The sequence below is a fragment of the Lagopus leucura genome, unplaced genomic scaffold (genome assembly GCF_019238085.1).
Source record: "Lagopus leucura isolate 7727_CA_CO unplaced genomic scaffold, USGS_WTPT01 Super-Scaffold_100055, whole genome shotgun sequence".
Taxonomy (NCBI): Eukaryota; Metazoa; Chordata; class Aves; order Galliformes; family Phasianidae; genus Lagopus; species Lagopus leucura.
This window is the reverse complement of record NW_024962301.1, coordinates 1129659-1152093: the sequence shown is the minus strand read 5'-3', so window position 1 is coordinate 1152093 and position 22435 is coordinate 1129659. Positions and strand designations below refer to the sequence as shown.

General features: G+C 45.0%; 1 protein-coding gene across 1 annotated transcript in view; it reads right to left on the bottom strand.

Moving 5' to 3' along the window:
- The window catches only part of FBXW8 (F-box and WD repeat domain containing 8), a 45430-nt gene extending 24490 nt beyond the window's left edge, over positions 1-20940 (bottom strand). Inside the window, exons 1-4 of the mRNA XM_042886212.1 lie at positions 20665-20940; positions 18869-18973; positions 12349-12513; positions 11662-11750 (exon numbers count right to left, since the gene is read on the bottom strand). Coding sequence (XP_042742146.1) covers positions 11662-11750; positions 12349-12513; positions 18869-18973; positions 20665-20925 — 620 coding nt within the window. The 5' untranslated portion in view covers positions 20926-20940. The remainder of the gene's footprint in view (positions 1-11661; positions 11751-12348; positions 12514-18868; positions 18974-20664) is intronic.
- Between the last annotated feature and the right edge of the window lie 1495 nt (positions 20941-22435).

Genomic DNA, 22435 nt, shown 5'->3' with positions numbered 1-22435 from the left:
ACAACAGTCAGTCTCAGCTGCGTTTCTCTGTCACACCTGAAACACAGATCTGTTGGAAATGAAGGCTGCCGCTCTGCCAGCTTTGTTCTATTCTGCTTTTGGGGGGAAAATCATTTCAACAGCGATTCTTAGCCCCAGAGGTGCACAGGGCAGGAACAACCCATATTTATGATGACAATAAGAAAGTATGTGTTAACAAAGGAGGCGAAGGGAGGCGCTTAACAAAGGTTCAGATGATGCTGGACAGGTGACCCAGTGCCATACACCGGGATACATAGGAGCATACTCCATACACAGGAGCAGAGCATCACTTCCAACACCTCTGCTAAAAATGTACCACTTTGTACAACAAATTGGAGTGTCTGAGGAGGTGGCAGAGAACTGCTAAGCAAAGAGCAAAGCTAATCTAAGCAAACATTAATTCTCCGTACTGAACTCAGAAGAGAGTCGAGTCCTTGTGACAAAACTTCTCTGCCAGTGCTTCACACCACTAAATAGAAGAAAATGAGAGAAATGGGAGAGACGGCACTTCTCCATCCTCCTCCTTCTGCAGATAAGGTCCCAGTCCTCCTATAAACCTTGCTTTTCTTCCCCATTTACAGCAGCACTACTTGAAAATAACAATTCAAGAAAGAAGCTTCCACAGAGCAAAGCAAAAACTTTAATTTTGGACTAAACAAGCAGTCCAGGTTTGTCTACATGAAATATCTTCAGTCTGCAACACTGAAAAGCTTTTGTTTCAGATAAATTTCAAGCTTTGGGGATAACACACAATAACGAAAGTATTCAGGACAGGTAATCACATCTACCTGTTGCAGGCCCCACTCCCTCCCTCATCAGTGACTGAGAGATGCGCAGTGAAGAGCTTTCACTTTGGCACCACAAAGCTGTGCTCTCCCACCCTCAGCAAGGACTTGTTCACAGAAGAGCTTTGTAGGCGTACCTCAGGAATGCCCTAATGAGTTTACTCAGATACTACAGAGTAACATGTAAGGAGACTGCAGTAACAACACCCATTTCTTATCTGTGATGACAGAGAATCACAGAACCATCTAGGTTGGAGAAGACTTTCAAGATCATCAAATCCAACCATCAACCTGGCCTACAGAGTCCATCAGAATGGAGAGCCCCATGTGCCAGGAGAACCAGCCTTTGCACGTTGCTGTCCAGGCATCCCAGAAGCGCAGTGCAAGCTGACACAAGTGCCACAGGTCCATCAGGAAGAGCAGGGAGGGGGGCAGTAAGGCAGCTTCCCTCCATACCCCTCCCACCCCATTTCACTCACATCCTTCCCAGCACAGCATGACAGCATCTCAGTCCAGTGCGACAAACCTAATGGATTTGCAGAGATGTTCCAAGATCACGCTGGAAACCCAAGAAGAGGTCCAGGTTTGGGCATGGAGTCAAAATGGAGAAATGGGAGACATAAACTATCTCTCACTCTGCTGGCCAGCACTGCCACATGCCTGTTTCCAGCACCACTGGGCCTGTACCAGAACTGAACTGGAAGAGTTTCAAATACAGATGAATCCAATTCAGAACTAAAAAATTTAATGGTTCAATTCCCTGCTTTTAATGCTGTTGTAAAGAGCAACACACTTTCAATTTGTAACCACAACAAAAGGCTTTTAAACTATTAAAGCAATGCCTTGCTGTAAAAAAATAAAAAGGCTACTTTATTGCAGATAATTGGCAAATCTGCCATATCAATATAGATGGCTAGGGAAAAGAAAGCTGCTGCATTGCACAGAAACTACTCCTACATAATTTCTGTATTTCTATTCATTTCCTACCACAACAATCTTTTTTTTTGCCATGAAAATTTTCCCTGATTACTCACTACCAAATGAAAGATTCCCAGATTTAAGTCTTCTGTTTCAGGACACCAGAATACTCCAAGCTCACTGAGTTACTGATTTTTTTGCTGCAATAGCTATGAGAAGCTGCTGGAGAGAAAAAACACAAACAAAACCCACTTATCTTAATATAAATAATACCACGTATTCATTGTTATAATCCTCAACAGCACTGAACTACTGCTTTTCCCAAGACTCCCCATGCAAGTAACTCAACTTCTCCAACAGATCTGAATTTCACTTTGCTGTGGTTCTCACATTTCTAAACATCTCAGAATATGTATGTGAGAAGTAGCAGCAGGAGGCTGAGCTATATTTTTCTAGCTATTTTCTCTTCTTCTCCCCAGCAATCCAGTACTGTTATCTTAGGCAGATAATTACACAACCATAAAAGTGAGCCTGCAAATTCAAGTTAAGCTTTGCAGATGAATAAAATAAACTTGCTGAAATGGAGCAATAGCTGGATTGCACGTGGTACAAAGGAATTGAAAAAATTAAAATCATATGGTATCTACATAGTATAATAAAAATGTCTGCTTGCTAATCAAAAGCATTTCAACCACTTTTACTGGCAGTAATGCCATAATGAGACGAACAGCTTCCTCATAGCCTCTCACATGAGTGAAAGCAGAAGAGTGAAGGCGAAGGAGACGGAGGCTAAAAGCTGCTGCTGCCCCACGATGGCTGGGAAGCAGGTGGTGAAGTGCTGAGCACAATGTGGGAGGAGGCAAAGCTGGAGGCTGGGCACCACTCTAATGAAGTGGTGCTGAAGAGGCAGACGATTTCACAAGGAGAAAAACATCAGGAAACCGGTCAAAACACAGGGTCTCATCTGAAAAAGCTCAACTGTGTTGGATAGCAATAGCCAGAACAAATTTGGGGAAGAGGAGGAGGGGGTGCTGATCTCCCTCCAGAGCCCCAGATGTCTTTATCGTTGCCTAATGACAATTATACTCAACCAATTAAGACACTGCTATCACAGTTGCATTGTTAGTAAGCCTTTGGCCCTGAGTGTTGATGGCTGTCTAATTAGTGTTTGTGCAAAGTACAACTGCAACTAATATATAAACTGACAAATACACAAAAGAAAAACTGTTAACAGGAACGTTTTCACAACAGTAGATACGCTCCTCATTCAGTCCACGGCAGCAACAAAGACAGACCACTTTCCTTCACGGCCTACTTACTGCTGGCACTGCACAACTGCACTGAAGCGGATGGGTCAAGCGGGCTGCCAGGGGCTCTGCTGGCACAGGGCAGCGGTGAGGGCCCATTCTGCAGGCTGCCTGCAGCACAGCGAGCCGGGCAAGTCCCGCTGCACTCAGCTGGTCCAAACACCAAAGACTTCTGATAAGGCACTTCACAAATCAGTATCTGTTTTTCAAAATTTCTCTAAAGGATTTGAGGCAAGAAAATAAAAAAGGGGAGTGAAAAACCTTTGTTTCACAGGCAGGTTTGATTTCCAGAAGGCAAAGTCTGTTCAGTTTCCAGATACCTGCAGTGATCAACAAAGCAAAACAAAAAAAAAACCCAACAACTTTGTTTCAGGCAGTCGGTGACCATCTGTTAATACTCAAAAGATCTTATTATGAAGTCCTTACAGTGTCAGTGCATTTTATTGAAGTCAGTAGGAATTTTGCTCAAGTAACACTCTCTAGCTATGGCTCTGTTTGAACGGATGCCTGATGATAAGCAAGTAAAATAATGAGTATTTTGCCTCGTCTTGCTGCAACAAGCACCTCAGACCTTTCCCCCTTATTCCACCAGAGCAACTAATCTTCACATGGTTAATTAAAGTACCTACTCAGATCCCCTCAGTAAGCTTAATAAGGTTCAATGGAGCATGTGAACCCAAGTCCAAATGCTTTTGTTAATGAGTTCCAATTGCTCCTTAAGCTCCATCTCACATAAGAACATAATCTTTCACAGCCTTCAACTGCAAAGTCCTCTTCATCAAACATGTTGGAAGTTGCAAGATACCTCAGATGGAACACACGATCTCTGAAATTACTGAACAGATTCTACTACCATCAACATTGAGGCCCACAGCTCTTCCCTGAAGAGAGGGAGGAGGATTGATTTAGTTAACTTAGTTACCAGAGCTAGAGACAGCTCACAAGAAAGGCAGGATGGAAGAGTAAGAAGCTCCTCAGCCTTCATGTGTTCTCATTTACAATTATTTACAGATATTGATTTCATCACTACATATAAAACCAGCAGAGAGCTTGGCTAAGGGACTTCTTGAGAGAAGAATTCAGGAAAAGCAGTCTGGTAGCAGTTAAGGAATGCTGTGATGGAGTAAAGAGAGCTACTTTGTACTGCAGAAAGGAATATGAATATAAGATGATGACAAAAATGAAATACAAGTGGAATAGAAAATAATTTTTTCTGCTATTACATGGAGTGGCAGAAAGCTACACCAGAAAATGCAAGAAAAAAACACAGATGGAGGTAAACTAAAACAAGCACTTGAAACCATCACAACAGTGGCAGAAGAACACGAAGTGGAAAGGTAACGTCTGTGATACCACACAAACATTATTTGCTAGCTGTATGAGATCAGCTATGGAAAAAAAAAAGACTAAAACTTGAACCAAAAATGATCTGAAAACGCTTTCAGACTTAACGTGTAGGAAATACATTCTGAGCATCCCTATGATCAGTTCCCAAAATCTCCTATCAGGAACTTGACTTTCCAGTTCATCAGCCCACGTCCATCTGTGGACCACGCTTACAGAAACTAAGCTGGGAAAAAGCCTGTATCTTCCTTCTTATGGCCTTGTTTAGGAAATCATAGCTCGAGGAAGTGGGTTAAGCTGCTCGAGATAGCATGCAATCTTTCTGTTATCTGTAACAAAATTAACATTTCACCATCCTAAGTACTTCTGTGCGCCTCACTTTCTTATTAATTTTAAGTGCATGCAAATATCATACCAAGGGAACAGAAACAAGCCAAAGGGTTATACAGCAGGCAAAACACTTTAATGAACGCTTTAAAAAGAAGCTAGAGAAAGCCAAACTGTCTCCAGTAATTTCCTGTTTAAGGCCAAGGCTCTCCCATCATTAAGATCAAGGTTCCAGTACCTTGCATCAGCCCACGTCCATTAACAAAGCCAGCTGCTCTGACCAAGGACACACGTTACTGTGTACACTGCCTACAGCTGCTGCCACAAGAGGGGAAAAATGCTTTATTTCAAGAGAATTCAAGAGAAACTATGATGCAATTTGGGAAGGATCTGGCACATTAGCCATATTATTTGATAAAATACAACTGTGTAGTGCAACAAATAGAACAGTGTCTCCAGTTTTAGACAGAGGAGAGAAAACATCATTTGAAGATGATGTAAACTGATCTGCCTGTATATCAGAAGGGATGCAAACAGCAACACACTGCAAACAGCAGGAAGAAAAGTACTGCCTGAACTTTCAGGCACTGATGGCAACTGAGGCTGGGTGGTCACGAAAACTGTGAAAATGAAACAATCAAGAAACTGACAAAAAAGAAGGGTGGAATCAGCAGAAAAAAAGGCTTTACAAACTTCAACAGAACTGGTGTCAGTGGGCATCACTATGTGCACAGCAGGGCTTACTGCAGCGATAAGACCTGCAGGTAAACCAATAGCTTAATGATGGGACAGGCTGGCAAAGGGAGTTGTCACAAAGATTCAGTATCAGGCTTCCACTATTAGTTTCACCTGAAAGGTCCTTTTCCCCCACAAGATGACTGAGAAGCCAATGTGGCTGTCACTTCACACAACCTTACCTAACTCCCATGGTTTGTCATCTGACCCCTTTGAACTCGTGATGTCATCCTGCTTTCAACCCTTCTAAAGGTGACTCACATGAGAAAACAGAAGGCCTGACACTTATTACTTCTTAACAATAACAGGAATGAGTGAAGAGGACACAGAAGGGCTGGCGAAGGTTGAAGGAAAAAGACCAGAGTGTTTACATTCTTCCTTACCGCTCTGTTTGACATCCAGGCTCTCTGTCACCAGGAGCGGAGGAAGAAACCTATCAAAGCTGTGACATTATGCAAGTGAAATTTAAGCAATTAAATAAGGAAGGGGGTTTATCCAGGCTGTTTAACACGCTGGTTTGTTAACTTTTATTCATTTTCATTACTAATTAATATTTTGGTTTCCTCAGGTCTGCACACTGAATTAAGATGCAAGAGCTAATAAATTCCTAGAGAATAGCCCACAAGCCCTACAGCAAGAAAAAAACAAATTAGACAAGAGTTGACATCAAGTTTTTCAAAGTGCAGAGAAGTATTTTCAAGCCTTTCGGGCTAGTTTCACACATCATTATGAAGCTACGAAGGGTGGCAAGCCCGTTTTTTAACTACTCATTTGCAGGTCACCTTTGAGCAAGAGGAAAGCGGTGTGGGAGATGATCTTAGAGAACAAAGAAAGTCACTACAGAGCAGGAACTACTTGCCTGCCTGTGTTTTGCTCATAGTGCCTTAAACCAAAAGGTCCACCTCCTCGGCAGATGCTGCAATGTTCTACCTGCAGCTCCCATGAGACTCCTCCAGAATGAAGACTACTGTACGGAAGTTCTCTTGGTGCATTTAGCTTTTCAGTACAACAGAACCAGAATGCATTGGCATCTCTGATACCAGTGATTCTTCTTTTGCTTCCTACTGTCTTTATTAAGCATCACTGCTCAAATAAAGGAGAAGTACCATCTGTGTCAGCTGGGCAACACCCTGAAAGGGGATGTGTTAACCCAGAGTGACTGAGGCACTCGGAGCAGACGAACCTCAGAAGTTGTTAACTGAAAATAAATAATATTTATTTATTTATTTATAATAAATAAAAAAAGGTATATTGGAAAGGAGGCAGTAATTACATGAGAGAACGTGGAAACCTCTGAGGTTAAAACATGAAGAGAAGAAGGCAGGGGCGACTCCCAGCCTGCCTGTGAGAGGTGCAGAGGCTCCGCGCAGCATCTGCTAACTAGGTCTAAATAGCTAACAGTGCAGGCCTGCCCTTAGATCTCCACTTATGAAAACCCTTAACAGTCTTTGTTCAAAGAAAACTGGGGAAAGAAAAAGCATCCGATTCTGTGCCTTTGGAATAGCACTGACTATGGATCAGTGCTGTTGCTTTCACTTGGAAAGCTTTCAGAGCCACAAACTGCAGCAGTAAAGGCCAAATCGCCCTCTCTGCAAGCATCAAAGTTAACACTGCACAGTAAAACATCAGCTGTGATGTGGACTGATGTGGACTTGGCTCGGGTGTACACAGTGCAACTTACTGCACAGCTCTAGGACATCCACAGGTAAGGACTTCAGAGAGCCACGCAGCAGAACAGCCCACAGCTCACCTCTGACATGCTTCACCACCAGATCCACCATGTAACAACAGCTCAACAAGTGCTGGCCAGATGCACGCTCCAAGATCTGTATCTCAAGGAGGAACTAAACTCTGACTAGAAACAGCCATCACAGTGCGTCTGTCAGCGCTGCTGAGAAGTACTGATTTCACTGTTTGAATATGTTCTTGCTTAATCAAATCTTGCTGATTTGATTAAGATTTTATTAATGGAAGGTGAACAAATGCAGGCATTCTGTACTGAGACCAAGCACACAACAGCATCAAGTACAGCGAACCTAAGCAGCGGTAGTAATTTATGCAGGCCGAGTAAGCAGGCATATAATTGCTTTAAGTAAACTCTGACTTAAAGAAGAAACTACATTTGAATTGAATATGGATTGGAAGGGGGGGGGGGGGAAGACAACATCTTTAAAGAAGATCCTCTGAGACACGTAACTGTAGAAAGGCTGGCAAATACAACATTGATTGGGAGTGAGGTAACCACAAACACCGCTGTCTCAAATGAAAAGGGATTCGAGGTCTGACCCAGAAAACAAGCATCGTAACCGCCGGGATAAAAATTTAATGATAAACACAAGATGCTCTGCATGCAGGCCAGATTGAATTATCTGATGTCAGCCAGTAAATGCAAGGCTCTCTGAGAAAGAAGAGCTGCTCGCAGCCACCTTCAACTCACAGCTCAGGTTGCACTTAATCAATCCTTGATATTCTGCCATCTTCTGGCTTGAGCTTTGGCAGCAGCATGAAGAAAATACAGGAGAGTGCAAGAAAACAGGCACATTTCTCTAAGGGAGAGCCAACCTTGTCTAGCTCATCTTTGCCTCTTTGCAAGAGATTATTAAAGAGATCCACTCTGGGACCAGTTCAGGCAAGCTGTGTCTCTATGGGTTACACTCACAGCCAGTGCTATACATCACTCTGTCCACAACCTGTACAAATTCCCTTTTTGAAAGATTAAAACAACTCTACAGCAACTAAAATAAAGCTGCATCACTCTGTTTTACTGCGGAGTTTGAAGCAGTATAACGAAGCATGAAAGATCAGGTCTATTGCAGCGCAGGTTCAGATCAAATACCATTTTCCCAGGCCAGTTCCAAGGTCCAAAATACATATTTCTGCTGGAAAACCTTTCTCTCAACACTTCTCTCCTCTTGTTTTTGGTGGTTTTTTTTTTTTTTTTTTTTTTTTTTTTTTAAATTTTTAGAACCATCCTCTGATCTCCCAAGATCCTGACTGCACCTCTGGAAAGCAGGGAGCAGCTGCTATGCAGTGCCACAGCTCCCAGTGACAAAGCAGCCCGTAATGCCTGGCTGGCCTGGCCGTGCTCAGACACAGTGCTGCAGCTGCTCCCCGAAGTCAGGCACCACAAAACCTGCTCACAACCGAGTGGCCCTATTTTTCTCCAGGGCAGCAACCTGTCTAGAGAAAAAAAAAAGAAAAAAGGGTACATGATGCCACAAGCCACTGCTGACAAATCCACATAAAATGCAACACGCTGAATTAGCTGTAAGATCACCACCAATTTCTCCAGTGCTGCAAGGTCACACATCCCTTCAGCTTTATGCACATGGCAGATCTTGCTGTAATCTATGATTATTCACATGTAAAGCTAAGCACATAAGTGCGTGCGAAACTAGAGATATAATCATTAAATGTAACAGATAATTGATATTTATACTGAGAAGAAAATTGACTTTTGTTAACCTCAGCTATTAAATTACTTCTTCAATACTATAAGAACGCAACAGTGAGCTATTGATCACTAGATTCATTACACTTTTATGACAAATTTGAAAGCACAGTGCCATTAAGTACAATACTACAGTTGGAAGAGAAAGGGGTGGGTGATGTTTGGGTTTAAAAGACAACAAAAACCCTTCAGTCTGCTATATTCTTACCAAATGTATGTAAAGAACAAAGTATTTCCCTGCACAACCAACTCACATCCTCACAGGTTTTAACCATGCCTGTTTTGTTTGTTCTTTACTACTGCAAATTTTTACCAAAGCAATGCAACTAACAGAAAGCAAATTGGAGAAGGGCGTGCTGGAGACCTGCCAAAAAAATATTTCATCATCCATTGACAGATGAACTGCAAACCTCAGTCCTGAAAAGTGCATTCTCTCAGGTTGTGAAAATCACAAGATGAGAGAAGTGCTGGGTAACAATGACCTGTATGTGAGTCTGAAGACATTTCAGGCATCAGATACTTCCAGCTTTCATAACAGCAGTCATATTTTCTTACAGTTCCATGTTACTAAATTAGCTGGATAGTTTTTAAGAGATTTCTGAGGGGACTGCAGCCTGCTATTGTCTTGTAGGCTTTGATCATTACAGGCAAAACAACAAATTCACCTTCTGCTGGGCGAGAGTCACAGAACAGCTCTTAGTTCACAGCAATTTACGAGATGCTTTCAGAGATCCAAGCTATCAAAGGAGCATGAGGGGAAAGAGGTAAGCAGCAATGGAAGTCATATAATTTTTGTGTTCTAATATTCTAAATATTTATTTTAGCAATCAGGTGAAGTCAAACAGTTGAAATTTAAGTTCCCCATGCTGTTCCATCAACTGTATAGTCACAGCTCCATAAAAGGATGCCTCGTTCTTACAATTTGTTTTCTCAGAGAAGGAAAATTACTGAAAAGTAATCGGAATGAAAGCCCTAAACCAGTTTTCCCTTTGTTGTCTCTCACCTACGTTTGTGAATTTTGTGGGAATGTCAGTTCCCCATCTCCTTTCACTTTGCCAACAAAGGACAACTCACCAGCAGACTCAGGAGTACTGCAAGAACTGGGAACCAACACAGATGTTTTGTCTGAAACCACCTCAGCCTGACTTCTGCAATACACCAGGCTAACGTATGGACAATTGAGTTTAATTCTCAGGATTAATCTCCTTTGTTTATTAATCCTTTAGGAACTAAATTTATTCTGCCTACTTTCTATATACTGCCTGTTTGGATATAAACACAATGGAGAAAATTAAGAAAAAGAAGAGCTGGAGATTTTGGCAGCAGAGTGATGACAACTGGGGTTTCTGGCTCCGAAAAAAAGTAGAGGAGGTTTCATTAGAGACAGCAGAGCAGATACAGTAGAGCAGACCCACAGCCAAGGCCAGGCAGCACAGTGCCCAGGCTGAAGGGCACAAAGGAAGGCAGGATGCTCTCTGCAGAGCTGGGTCCCAGCTGCAGCCTCAGCACTTGGGGACCTGTGAGGGTCTTACCAAAGCCTCTGTAGCCAAGGGAAGCCTCAACATCAGGCAGGAGCCAAGGAGAGACCTGCTATACAGCTGCAGTTTCTCAAGCCTCTCCCCACAGCCACTGTCTGGGTTAACCACTGTGTGGCACTGCCCCTCCAGAGGTCACAGACCACGTGTCTTTGGCAGACACTTTTTCAATTGCATGGAAATAAAGAGAAGCAACAGTCAGTGAGACAACGGAGAAGCAAAAAACAGGAAACAAGACCTTCAAGTGAAGTAGCATGGCAAGTGGGAAAGCATCTAGTAAACAGCAGAAACAACGGTGGTTCTAATAAAGCTTAACATTCTCTTTTCATTCCTGCTGTCTTCTAGGTTGCGTATCAGCTCCTAGATGCCCAACAGAATTCAGAAGGGTTCACAAGGTATATGGGAGTTACCTACAGATGATGTATTTCAAGTCACCTTCCCTGTAACTGATGAGTGAATTTTACAGTACTTTACAGGCAGTTTTCCTTTCATTCCACAATGCACAATCATGCCATTAATGTGGAGTGGTGTCATAAAACACAGAACTCTGGTAGGTTGAAGGGCAGTGTCCTCTGCCCTGTGATGTTTTCATTTCTACTTACTAGTGTGACCTCTTCTGCAGGACTAATAATTACTGAATGCAAGCACAATACAGCAAAACTTTATTTCAACTGATGCGAGTCATGGCAATCTCTGCCAAGAGTTTGGGATGGTTTTAAGACAGTGTTTTGAAAGAATAAGAGAAGTGAATAACTAACACAAAAGTTCTGACAAAGTTTAGCACTGCGAAAAAAAGGAAGTTGAGTTTCTCCATGTTTGTTTTTCCTCCATACTGTCCCTTAAAAAATAGTAGAGAACAGTAACAAGCCTAAATGTATCTTGTTCCAAGACACACCTGTCTTTGTGATCAAAACAATTTCATAGAAAAAAAGTTATTACACGCATCTGCCTCATTTTGAGTATTTCTGCAGCAAAGTAATGAATACAATTCATTGGAAAGTAAAGGCTTTACAAGCACTATACTTACCTAAGATAGCATTACAACAAAAACTTGTGCTGCTGAAGTGATTGTAGATGCCTGTAATTATTGCTTACCATAGGGCCAAAGGGAAAAAAAAAAAAAAAAAAAAAATCACCCTTCTTGTCTGAAACTGGTACTTCTTTTGAATTTGTACAAGAAGCAGCACGAGATTTCAAACAGTGAAGAGCAAATGAGCACTGCTCAATGTCATACTCACCCAGCAATAACAACTCCATCACAAGAATGTACATCACACAGGATTTTTCCCAGCTCGTATTGCAGCTGACTCACAGCACCACTGCGGTTCTGCACAGGAAGACAAGACTTGCTATTAGTATTGCAATTCATTTGTCTGCCAAGTTTGTTTGCTTCCACACAGGACAGCCTTGAGCTTTCCTGTTGCTGCTGACAAGTTGCTGCGCAGCTGAGACAGAAGACCCATGTATTTCATGCTTCCCTCCTGGAACTTTTTACAGACAGAAAAAGAACAAGAAAGAAGTCATCATTCACCGTTATCGTTTGTAATCATTAAGCAGAGAAACGTAACCATGACATCAAAGAAATGATACCTTTCTTTTTGCCAGGATACGTAATGAACAGAGAAGAAGCCTTCATCTTACAGGTTGACTGTCAATACCAAAGGATGGATGAAGTAAAAACATCTTTCACCAAAGTCACAGGAACAGAGCTGCAAACAAAGACCCATTCCCAAAAGCAACTGACCATCAAGAAAATAGTCTTACAGCTGGGGCAAAGTCTCATAAATCCCTCAGCAGCTTTCCCCTTTTAACTAGCCAAAAGAAGCTGCAATACAGAAGACCAGCTTTTCACCGCCACTTGTTTGAACCAGGTTCCCATTTTTCTCCAGCATCTGGATCCCATTAGGCCAGTCTCTCCCTTTTACCTTCCAGTTGGTTCGCAGAGCACGCTCTTTGGCACGGCAGTCCTTCAGGGCCAGCTTCCAGCAGGGCCGATCAGAGATGCTCACACCCAACAGGTATCCTTCCTGTTGGCACAGCCGGTACCACAGCACTTCATCTTCTGCGAGCACTTTCCATGTTCTGCTGACCTGGAAACCAAACATACCTATGTATCTCACACTGAATCATGTCAGATTTTGTATAAAATGGGGGAATGGCTGTTCACGAGGGTGGACAGTGATAGGACAAGGGGGAATGGTTTTAAACTGAGACAGGAGAGGTTTAGGTTGGATATGAGGAGCAAGTTTTTCCCCCAGAGGGTGGTGAGGCACTGGCACAGGTTGCCCAAGGAGGCTGTGGATGCCCCAGCCCTGCAGGCATTCAAGGCCAGGCTGGATGTGGCTCTGGGCAGCCTGGGCTGCTGGTTGGCGACCAGCACACAGCAGGGGGTTGGAACTGATGAGCATTGTGCTCCTTTGCAACCCAGGCCATTCTGTGATTATTCTAAAACAACACATAACATTTCTGTTGATTCTTTTGAGAAAAGCTCGGTCAAAATACTCAGATTCTGCTCTGCTAAAATTGCACAAAGCACAGATACCAGCATTTGGTGGCCACATTGCTAACATCTGACACAAGTGCCACAGAAAATTTGGAAAGGAAAGGGAACAAGAAAACAATTAAGGCAGCATCGTAAGCTTTGAGCAAAAATATGAGTTTATTTTCACATTTGTTATTAAGAAAAGCTTGCAGATCACACTACCACCCTACTGACAATGCCTGATTAGGCCGGGTGACATTAGTGATTTATAACCTATTGTATTACAGTATGCATAAATAGGAATGAATTATTAAGTTTTTCAAGTGGCCTCAAGTTGCTGTCCATTTCAGAGAAAGCCGCTTCATCATAACCAATTGTGGGCTGAGAATTAAAGATTCAAGAGGTGAGAGGCAACTTAAGTAGCATCTGTACTCTGTAACTCTTCATTTAAAAAAAAAAAAAAAAAAACAACAAATTTAACCAATGAAAACTGCTGCCAGTGAAAGCAGTAATCAATTGGACACTGCTTCCAGAAGACTGAAAAAAAAAAAAAAAAAAAAAAAAAGCTTCTTGGGCTGACATCATTTTTAGCTGTTTACAATTAAGTCCCCAGTGCCAAGATTACACCAAAAATCTAGGTCCTGCATTGACACAGAACCCCACAGCACCCATCACCCCATGCCTACTTGCCATTGCTTCCACGCCGACACAGCATAGCACAGAAGGAAGAAATTAACTGCATTACTCACCCCCTGTTTAAGAAAATTAACCCCCTTTCTATTTTGTTTTCAACACGCATGCTTTGCTCCAGCCCTGCTAGAAACACAGCTGTTAAACACAAAGCACAGCCTCACAAAGTGGCGTAGGTTAGGAGGAACAGTGAAGCTGTGAGAACCCCGCAGCTGGTGCAGGGCTGCAAGATGTCCCTGCATGCTCCACAGTGCCCCAGCAGCAGGTCGTGCTCAGCAATGAGCAGCTCTGACTCAGGACAAGCCCTGAGAACACCATGAAGCTTCTGGCTGGTTTATTTACACTGTGCTGCCTCCATTGGGCTTGTTGGAGTAAGACACACATCACAGTTGTGCTTTCAAAATCCTACATCCTGTCCATTAGGAAGGAAGAATTGCATCATGTTTCATGACTGGTTTCCTTCAGGAAAGAAAGCAAAAAGAAGAGCAACCTGCAGGTATTTTAGGTTCTGATACCTGCACACAAGAGCAGCACTCAAACAGGAATACCAAACCCAGCAGCTAGCATTCCACAATTCCACTCAGCCACCAAAACATTCATAAGACACACAACCCTTCTCCACCACCAAAGAAAGCAACCTGGCTAGGGCAACTCTGCCTTACAAATTACCAAACAGCCCTGGGCACCTCTAGCACTGTGTGTCATCAAGTGCTACAAAAGCAAAAACTCATGTGTAACGCTCCTGTCGCTGCAGGGACACACTCAGGAAGCTCAAAGTAAAAAACAAATATATGTACTTTTTCCAAACTGCTAAGAGTTTCATGGGGAATTTGCTCTGAAATTGATTTTAAAGCAGTAAAAACCCACAGTGCTCAAAGGAAAAACCGAGCAGCGTTTGGTGTCCCCACAAAGCAGCAGAGCGCCCAGCAGAGCCACGAGGCAGCTTCTGTCTGTGCATCAACTCCAACAAGCCCAACTCTGCCCACTTTTGATTGCTTCAATTGGAAAAAAATAAAATTAATAAAAAGGAAAAACACCACCGGAGTTTGCCAAAGCAGACAGTGCTTGTGCAGACCTTTCTGGTTTCAAGGCCATAAAGTATTCCATAAAGACAGTTAAAAAAAAAAGAAGGGGAAGACAATCACATAAAATCTAGATGCCTATTCAGCTTTCAGGAATAAACATTCAGAGGGAATAGAGATCCTATCCTATTATGATTTTTTTTTTTTTCTAAATCAAATTACATCGAATCCTGCTGCTTTACAGGCACAACTTTCCAACGGGTCCCCAACGCAGCCTTTTCTTAACGCACCAAAACTGGCATGGCAATCCCTTGTAAAAGCCCCACTGAGCGAGCCTCAGCTGCAAGAGCCCTCTAATAAAAGTATCTCGAGCATTTTGCTTTACAGCACCACTGTGAGCTGCCACATTAAAACCAGCCACTGGCTCCAAGTCAGCTTTATTGGAGCTGCCTGAATCGGGGTTTCAGGTGAGGCCCCAAAAGCCGCAGCATCACAGCTTTATCTGCGTGCACCCACGCATTCTGTTTGTTGGAGAGAAGCTGTTGCACACAAAGCTCTTCTGAAATGACAGGCATAATTATTTCCAAATTTACACTCCATGCCAGCTCCTACAGTGATCAATAACAACATCTTATGGGGTTGTTTATAGATTTAGAGGCTGCAATTTAATTTTGTCATTAGTGTTCCTGTTATCGTTTTACTATGATTCTCAAGGCAACTTTGGTTTCCCCTGAGCTCTGCAGAGGAACAATTTTCTGTCTGGAGTTCAGCAAGGAATAATGCTCTGAAGGACTTCAGAGGCTTTTGCTGACATAGGTTTTGCTGTTTGGTTTTGTGTCTGGGGATTTTTTTATTATTATTACTTGTTTTTGCAAAAGCCAGCAAAACAAAGTAACCAAAGAAATCCACCTCTTCCATTGAATCCTGAACTCTTCTAATCCTGTCTTAATCAACTGGCTTAAATCCTAATGAAGGTTTATTCATCCCTCCCCATCTGATAACTGCCTTTGCTTCATTAGGTTTGTTTTCTTCTCTGGTCACACAAAGATAGACTCAAGGTTCATTTGCTGAATCCAGGGGCCTCATTTTGAAGTATCTGGACTTTCAATTCAGTACAATGCTTAGCGCCAAGTAGTATTTCAGCCAAAGCCATTCAGATGCACATTTACCAGGTGGAAGCTGCTCATCTTTTCAATTCGCAGCCATAATGTTATTTTAAGTCTCCTCCTAAGCCCCGAGCTCAGGAAATCCTCATCCACCCCTTTCTCTGCTCTCTCTCCCCTAGCTGAGAGGACAGGGGGCGATTATTTGTACACCATCACGATAAAAAAGAATGAACATAAAATACCTAAGATTTTATTTTTCAGATTTCTGAACACTCGACAATTCCAGACACTTTAACAGCAAGCATCTGAAATTCTTGATCTGTGCAACACAATTCATTCTTAAATTCCTAGAAACAGGCTCTCCTGTCCTAGATACATACACAATTGCTGTGTTAGTAAACATTTCCAAGCGTCTCGCAGATGAGAACACCAGCAGTTCAAAGACAACTTCCCACTGATCTGTTCAGAAACAGAACTCTGCCCTAGTGTTGCTAAAATTCAATGCATGCTGTCTAGAAGTGTTTCCCACCACAAAATGTAATTTATGCAGCCTCTGGTGTTTACTAGAGAGCAGTAACACAACTGAAGAGCACAGAGCTTCACACACCGGACGCATCGCCTTGTCCTAAACCTGACAGTTTGAGGCCAGACCCTAAGGCCACGAGCCCTGCAGAACCAGCCCCAAACAACACAAAGGGTTCTGATGCATTCCACGTGCCATAGTGGCCCAGGTGATTGTTCTCCCTTTTTCCTCCACTGTAGAGCCAGAACGAAGGAGAACCTGTTCTCAAATTCTCATCTCAGCAGTCACAAGAGTCACTCATTGCATGGATCCTCCTTCTAACAGCCAGACAAAAAATAAATCAATCAAAATGTTCTCCTAACTGTCCATAGGGCCAGTGCAAAGCTGGGAGAAAAAGCACTGCAATGCTGCTGAGGCACTGAGCCCCAGACACCTTTCTCTGCTTGCTGAAAATAGGGGATATCAGTAGGGCCTGGCCTGCTGGACACCAGTGGGCATCACACGGGTACTGCATACCCAGCACAGCTCAGGAACTGGTGACATCATGAACTGATGCGCTGCACATGGCTTCAGTGTTCCAAGTGTCATACAGATAGATTGTGTTTTATGGTACTAATTCCAAAAATCAAAAGCTGCGGGAAAGAGGGGGAGGGGGAAATATCAGGGTGAAATTAAACTTCTCCAGAGCAGTCTGATGTGATTAAATCTCAAAGAGACTCTGCAGTCACGCTACTGTACTGTTAGTTGGTTCCCAATTTGGCTTAAAGAACTAAGCAAACAGGTTTTCTCCAAAGGCACTCGCATAGTGCACAATGCCAATTCCACTGGCTGGCCCAATTTCACTAAAGTCCCAAGGCGCCTTAATAAAAAAAGCTTTCTAAGCTAACAACGTAAAGCAGCAGGGCTTTCCATTTAACAGAAGAGGGCTTTCCCCCGCCTCCCTTCACAAGGCAAAATCACCAAGAGAAAAATGAAAATGGCATTTATTTTTATTGCTCCTCTTTTTATTTAAACACGTCAAAAGAAGCCAGCTCTACACTAAAAGCATTGGATACCCATCTTGATGAGAGAGCCCTGTAAAGCCCTGGGCATGTGCTCAGCTACCTGTCAGCTGCCACAAAGGAGCATCTGACTCAGTCTTCGTAAGCAAATGAGAAACGTGGAAAATCTGATGAGTGTTAAACACATCTTCTGAGAACAGATTCAAATTTAAAACAAATGTGAGAGAGAGAAACTGAGTGCAGCTCAACGCAGAGAAAAGGAGCAGCCCTGTAGCAGCCAGGCTTTTTGCTACACCATGAGGTAAACTGATCAGGCCTGAGAGAAACAAAAGAGAGAGACTAAACTAAAAGTAATCAACTCCCCAAATGCAATGCTGTTCCATTTTGTGGAACGTGGCCTTAACTGGTTGCATCTCCCTGTATCAAATGACTGAAACTCAGGCTGTTTGAAAACTTCATTCTTCTAGACAGCACCAAGAATCATTCCATAGAATGTTTTTCTTTTGCACCAGCAGCCCCATGAGAGGAACTACTTCTCTTCTAGCAGCTCCTGTTCCTACAAGTCATTAGCAAGTCAAAGATTTAAGCAATAAAGACCCATAACTGCTTAAAACTGTGACTTGCTCAGACTCTAGGTTCAAAGACTAATTTAATTTCTGTGCACATGTCATTCGGTTAATGATTGCATTAAGCTTGCCATCCACTACAAAGCTTTACCCTGTTGTACACATTAACATTTCTTTATCTAACAAACTGTCCAGGGAGTATTTCCAGTGTCACAGAAAGAACCATTCCGATTGGATTTTAAGCAGTAGCAAGACGTGTTTTGTACATAAGAGTTCAATGAACACCAGCCTGAAGCACTAAACAGCGATGATGGGAGAAGCTGGCAATTCACATTCACAACACTATTTTACAGGGTAATCAGCACTTGCTGATTTAAGTTTGCTTTGGAGACTCGTTCAGAGAGGAGGTTCATCTTTTACTGCGCAAAGAAAGGAGACAGAGGCTCAAGAAGAGCAGATGAGTATCTAAGTACAGTTGGCTGTGTGTAAGTTAGTACGGCCACTTGGAGAGAGAGAGGCAGTTAGTGGTGACACAAGAACTACATCAGAGAACACACTGTGAAAGTGCTATTGCAGAGTAATGCCGCAGAATGCTATAAACCAGGAGAAGGGGGTAGGAAATCAGTATCACTTAAGAATTTAGCTTTGTATGAAACTACTAAAGAGAAAAAGTTGCTACTCTACAACGCCTGTCAACTGAGAAGTGTTGGGGGGGAGCAGCTTTATTGCCATTCTTGAGTGCTGAGCTCTCAGTGTTGCAGCAACACTGTCACCTGCTTCTGACTACACCTGCTTGAATTAAAAGATCTATGCAAGCATTTCTTTTAAATTATAAGGTCTTGGTTATGTGCAAGTCACAAATGTTTGGGTTAGCTATGCTTGACTGGAGGCTATTAATATTACTTTTCAATATGCAGTTTGGGAAGAATTTCCAGTAACTACAACCAGCTGAGCCACTAGGACTAACACACACATTCCCTGCATCACAGTGCCTTACTGCTGCTTGAGCACACGTGCTCATTTCATGTGGAAAGCAAACTGCCAGCACCGCTTACCTGAGCACACTTTCCCAGTTCAGCCTTTCCCAGATACTGAAATATCTTCAATGCCAGTTCATATGGCAGATGGATATCAAAGAAAGGAACCTCATTGATCTCATTCTGGAAAAACAAAGAAAATAATTTCTTAGGCTTCTTTATTGCATAACCAAATAGTAGCAAAAGTTATGGGCAGCCTGATCTGGTGGGGGCAACCAGCCCAGGGCAAAGGTTGTAGGGGGCTGTAAGAACCCTCCCAACCCAACCATACAGTGTTTCTACAATCTCCCCAGCAGTCTCCACATATGCCAGGCTGGGACTGTACTCTGACTCTTAGCACTTCTCTGGCCCAAAGAACTTCATTTTTCAGCAGGTCTCTTCTACATGAGCACCTTGCTCATTAAAACCTAGTCTATTTGCAGCACGAATAAAGTGGCAAAACAAACACCAAGTTTCCAGTTACACAGGAAAATTATTGTATAATACACTTAAAGGTTTTAATGCAAAGCGTACCACACACTAGAGACAAGTGTGCAGACAGCACAAAGATGGGCACTGCTCCCATTGGGCTGTTTCAGCAGGACAGCAGCAGCCTCTGAGCACCGAACCCTGCCCATGTGCTGAGGCCGCTGGCAGCCTGCAGTGGCCCTCCTGCTGCATCCCTTCTCTCCTCTCCCAACGAGGCCCACAGGCACTGCTCCCCACTGTGGGTTTGCACAAACACTGTTTCCATGTGGCTTTAACTGATTCCATCTCCAAAGGGGACACTAAATAAATAAATGGATTCCAAGTGCATTGCCACGGCCACACACAGGCAGAGCCTGAGCTGGGCAGATGTGAACCAGCCTGGCTCTTGAAGCCACACAGCCCAAATGAAAGAGAGAAGCTACGAGCAGGGCTTAGCCCTGGGCTTATGGGCTTGGGCACAGCACCACTATGAGTACATCGCTTCCAAATTGGAGCTGACCCACGGCCAACTAGAACCCAGTCTGTCCATGTGTACCAAACATACAAGGCTGCCTACAGCCCTGCCAGCACAGGCACAGCGCAGCAAGGACAGCTCACCCAGGGAAAAGGGCAAAAAGGACTACAGCAGATTTATAAACTAACCTACAGGAGAACGTGCAGCTCACACTGTGAGCATCAGGAACACAATTCTTGTGCACTGTGAACATAAGAACTCAATTCTAATGGGATATTAAGAGTGCTAAGTGTTAACATCAGTGCTGGTGAGCAGCAGTGACCTGGCTGAGTGCTGGAGAAGCACAGCCCTGGGGCTGCTGCTCCCCTAGACAGGTTCCTAGGGGCCAATGGAGAGCTGATTCCTTGCAGGGATCAATCTATGCCTTGCAGGCAGAACTTCAATCTGATCCTTTTTATTTATATATGTTTTTTAAAGTAAAAAGTAAACAGCCACAGTGCAGACAGTGAGAAAAACAGGTCTCCCCATAGTTGCAAATAAAAACTCCATTGCGTTTGAAGGATTTGCCACCACAACTTTTAATGGGCTCAGAACCGTACTTAAGGCTCCTTCCCAATTAACTCTTCTATGCAAAGAACTCACGCTTTTTTCCTGCTATGCAGCAGCGTCACAACACGGAGCATCCGACACACCTACGCTGGAGGGGCTTCAGTAAGAAGCAGAAAAGAAACCGAAATTCTTAAAGCAAAACGCCACAAAGCCTTTCTGCAGGAAGGAAAATCCAGCCGTAGGGCTACGGGGCACGCGCAGCCCGAGATCGCACACGTTCTGACGGCCCCCCCCCCGGGCCCCCAACACAACAGGACAGACCTCGCCCCGCAGCCCGCCCTACCAGGTCTCGGATGAGCTGTCCCAGCAGGTCGTCGGCCTCATCCCTCGCGGCCTCCTCGCGGGGCCGGGCGGGCGGAGGGCTGCTCGGGGCCGGGCTCTCGCCGTCCAGCAGGCCGCAGGCCAACGCCAGGCAGCCCGACCCGTCCCTCCCCGTCCTGCCGGGCCCCTCCGCTGCCTCCCGCCTCCGCTTCTTGCCGCCTGCCGCCAGCTCCTCCCGCCATCGCCGGCGGAACAGCTCCAGCTCCGCCGAGCCCTCGGCCATGGCGGCGGGGCCGGCCCGGAAACTGCTCCCTGCGCCCGCGAGTTCCGCGCCGCGAAGGTTCCTACTTCGCTGCCACCGCGCGGGAACGAGGCGCTGAGTGCCGCCGCCATTTTGTGCCTGAGGGGAGAGCGCGAGGCGCGGGCGGTGTGCGGCGGCGGAGCCCCGGGGCGGCTGAGGCGGTGTCTGTGGCGATGGATGGGCCGTGTGCTGCCCGCCCTTCTCCCACCCGCCCCGCGGTCTGTCCTTCATGCACTGCTGCTGCAGCACGGCCGGCTGGGAGAAGAGGAGAGAACGTAGAGGGAAGTGGGGATGTTCACCTCAGTGCTCCCCGCTGCCCACAGACCGTGCCCAGCACTGAGCTGTCGGCACTGCTGCAGCCCCACAGGAGAGCAGCGGTAGCAGGCAGAGAAGCAGCACAGGGATTCTTGTTCCTGTGGATTACCTCATTTTGGAGCTATCTTTAGACCCCTCCCCTCCATCAATAAATAAACACACACAAGTTTCCCTGTACAAACGCTGCTTGGAGGGGTGGGTGCCAATCAGCTCCCCGGGGGTCTTTCGGGCCCCTTTGCAATGCCTGAGCATTGCGGGCTCCCTGCTGGCAGCGCACTGTGGCCTGTGGTCAGAATCACTAATGCTGCTGCTGATGAAATCCTCTCCAGCCCTTTGTAATCCCCAGCCGCCCCCTCCATCCTCGCTCTCAGTCACTCCCACTCCATCCCCAGCTCCCTGAAACCCTCCATCCCCGTGCTGTGACAGTTCCCCCCCCACACACAGTGCCCCATCCCACGCTGTCCCCTGTCACTCCAATTCCACACTGACCCCCACCTCACCATCCCCCCTCAGCCCACGCTGCCCTCCCCACTCCCTCACCTCCCACCTAAACTGCCCCCCCCCACACACCCTGCCCCTCTCACCCACATTTACCTCCATCTCTGCACTCTCGCTAACTCTGTTCCCAGATCTCAGATGTCTCTGTACACAAGCACTATCCCTTTCCCCCGCCAACATGCACTCTGACCTCTGATCCCACACCACCACTCTCCCCCACCCCAATTGGATCCTGTCCCACCAAAGCTTCCCTCACACCCCCCAGTCACCTGCCCCACCATCCGGACCCTCAGTTCTCAGCACAACCCCTAGACTGTCTCCTTGCCCAGCCTGCGTTCCCCCTCCCTCAGTTCCCACACTGCTTTCCCACCCCTTTCTCCCTCAAATTCCCGCAGCGTCCCCCTCCCACACCCTCTCTGTCCCTCCTGTCCATCAAGTCCCACCGAAGCTGCCCCCCACACCCACCTGCCCCGCCAGTCCCTCACTTCTCACAGCACACCCCAAACTGTCCCTTCACCCCACCCTGTACCCCCGTCCATCAGTTCCCACCCAGCCTCCTATCCCCCCGTCCCATGCCCCGCAGCCCCCCCACTCCGTTATCCCCTATGCACTCTGCCCCATACCCCACTGTCCCCCTAGCCCCTCCATTCTCATATTACACCCCCACTCTGCTCCCCCC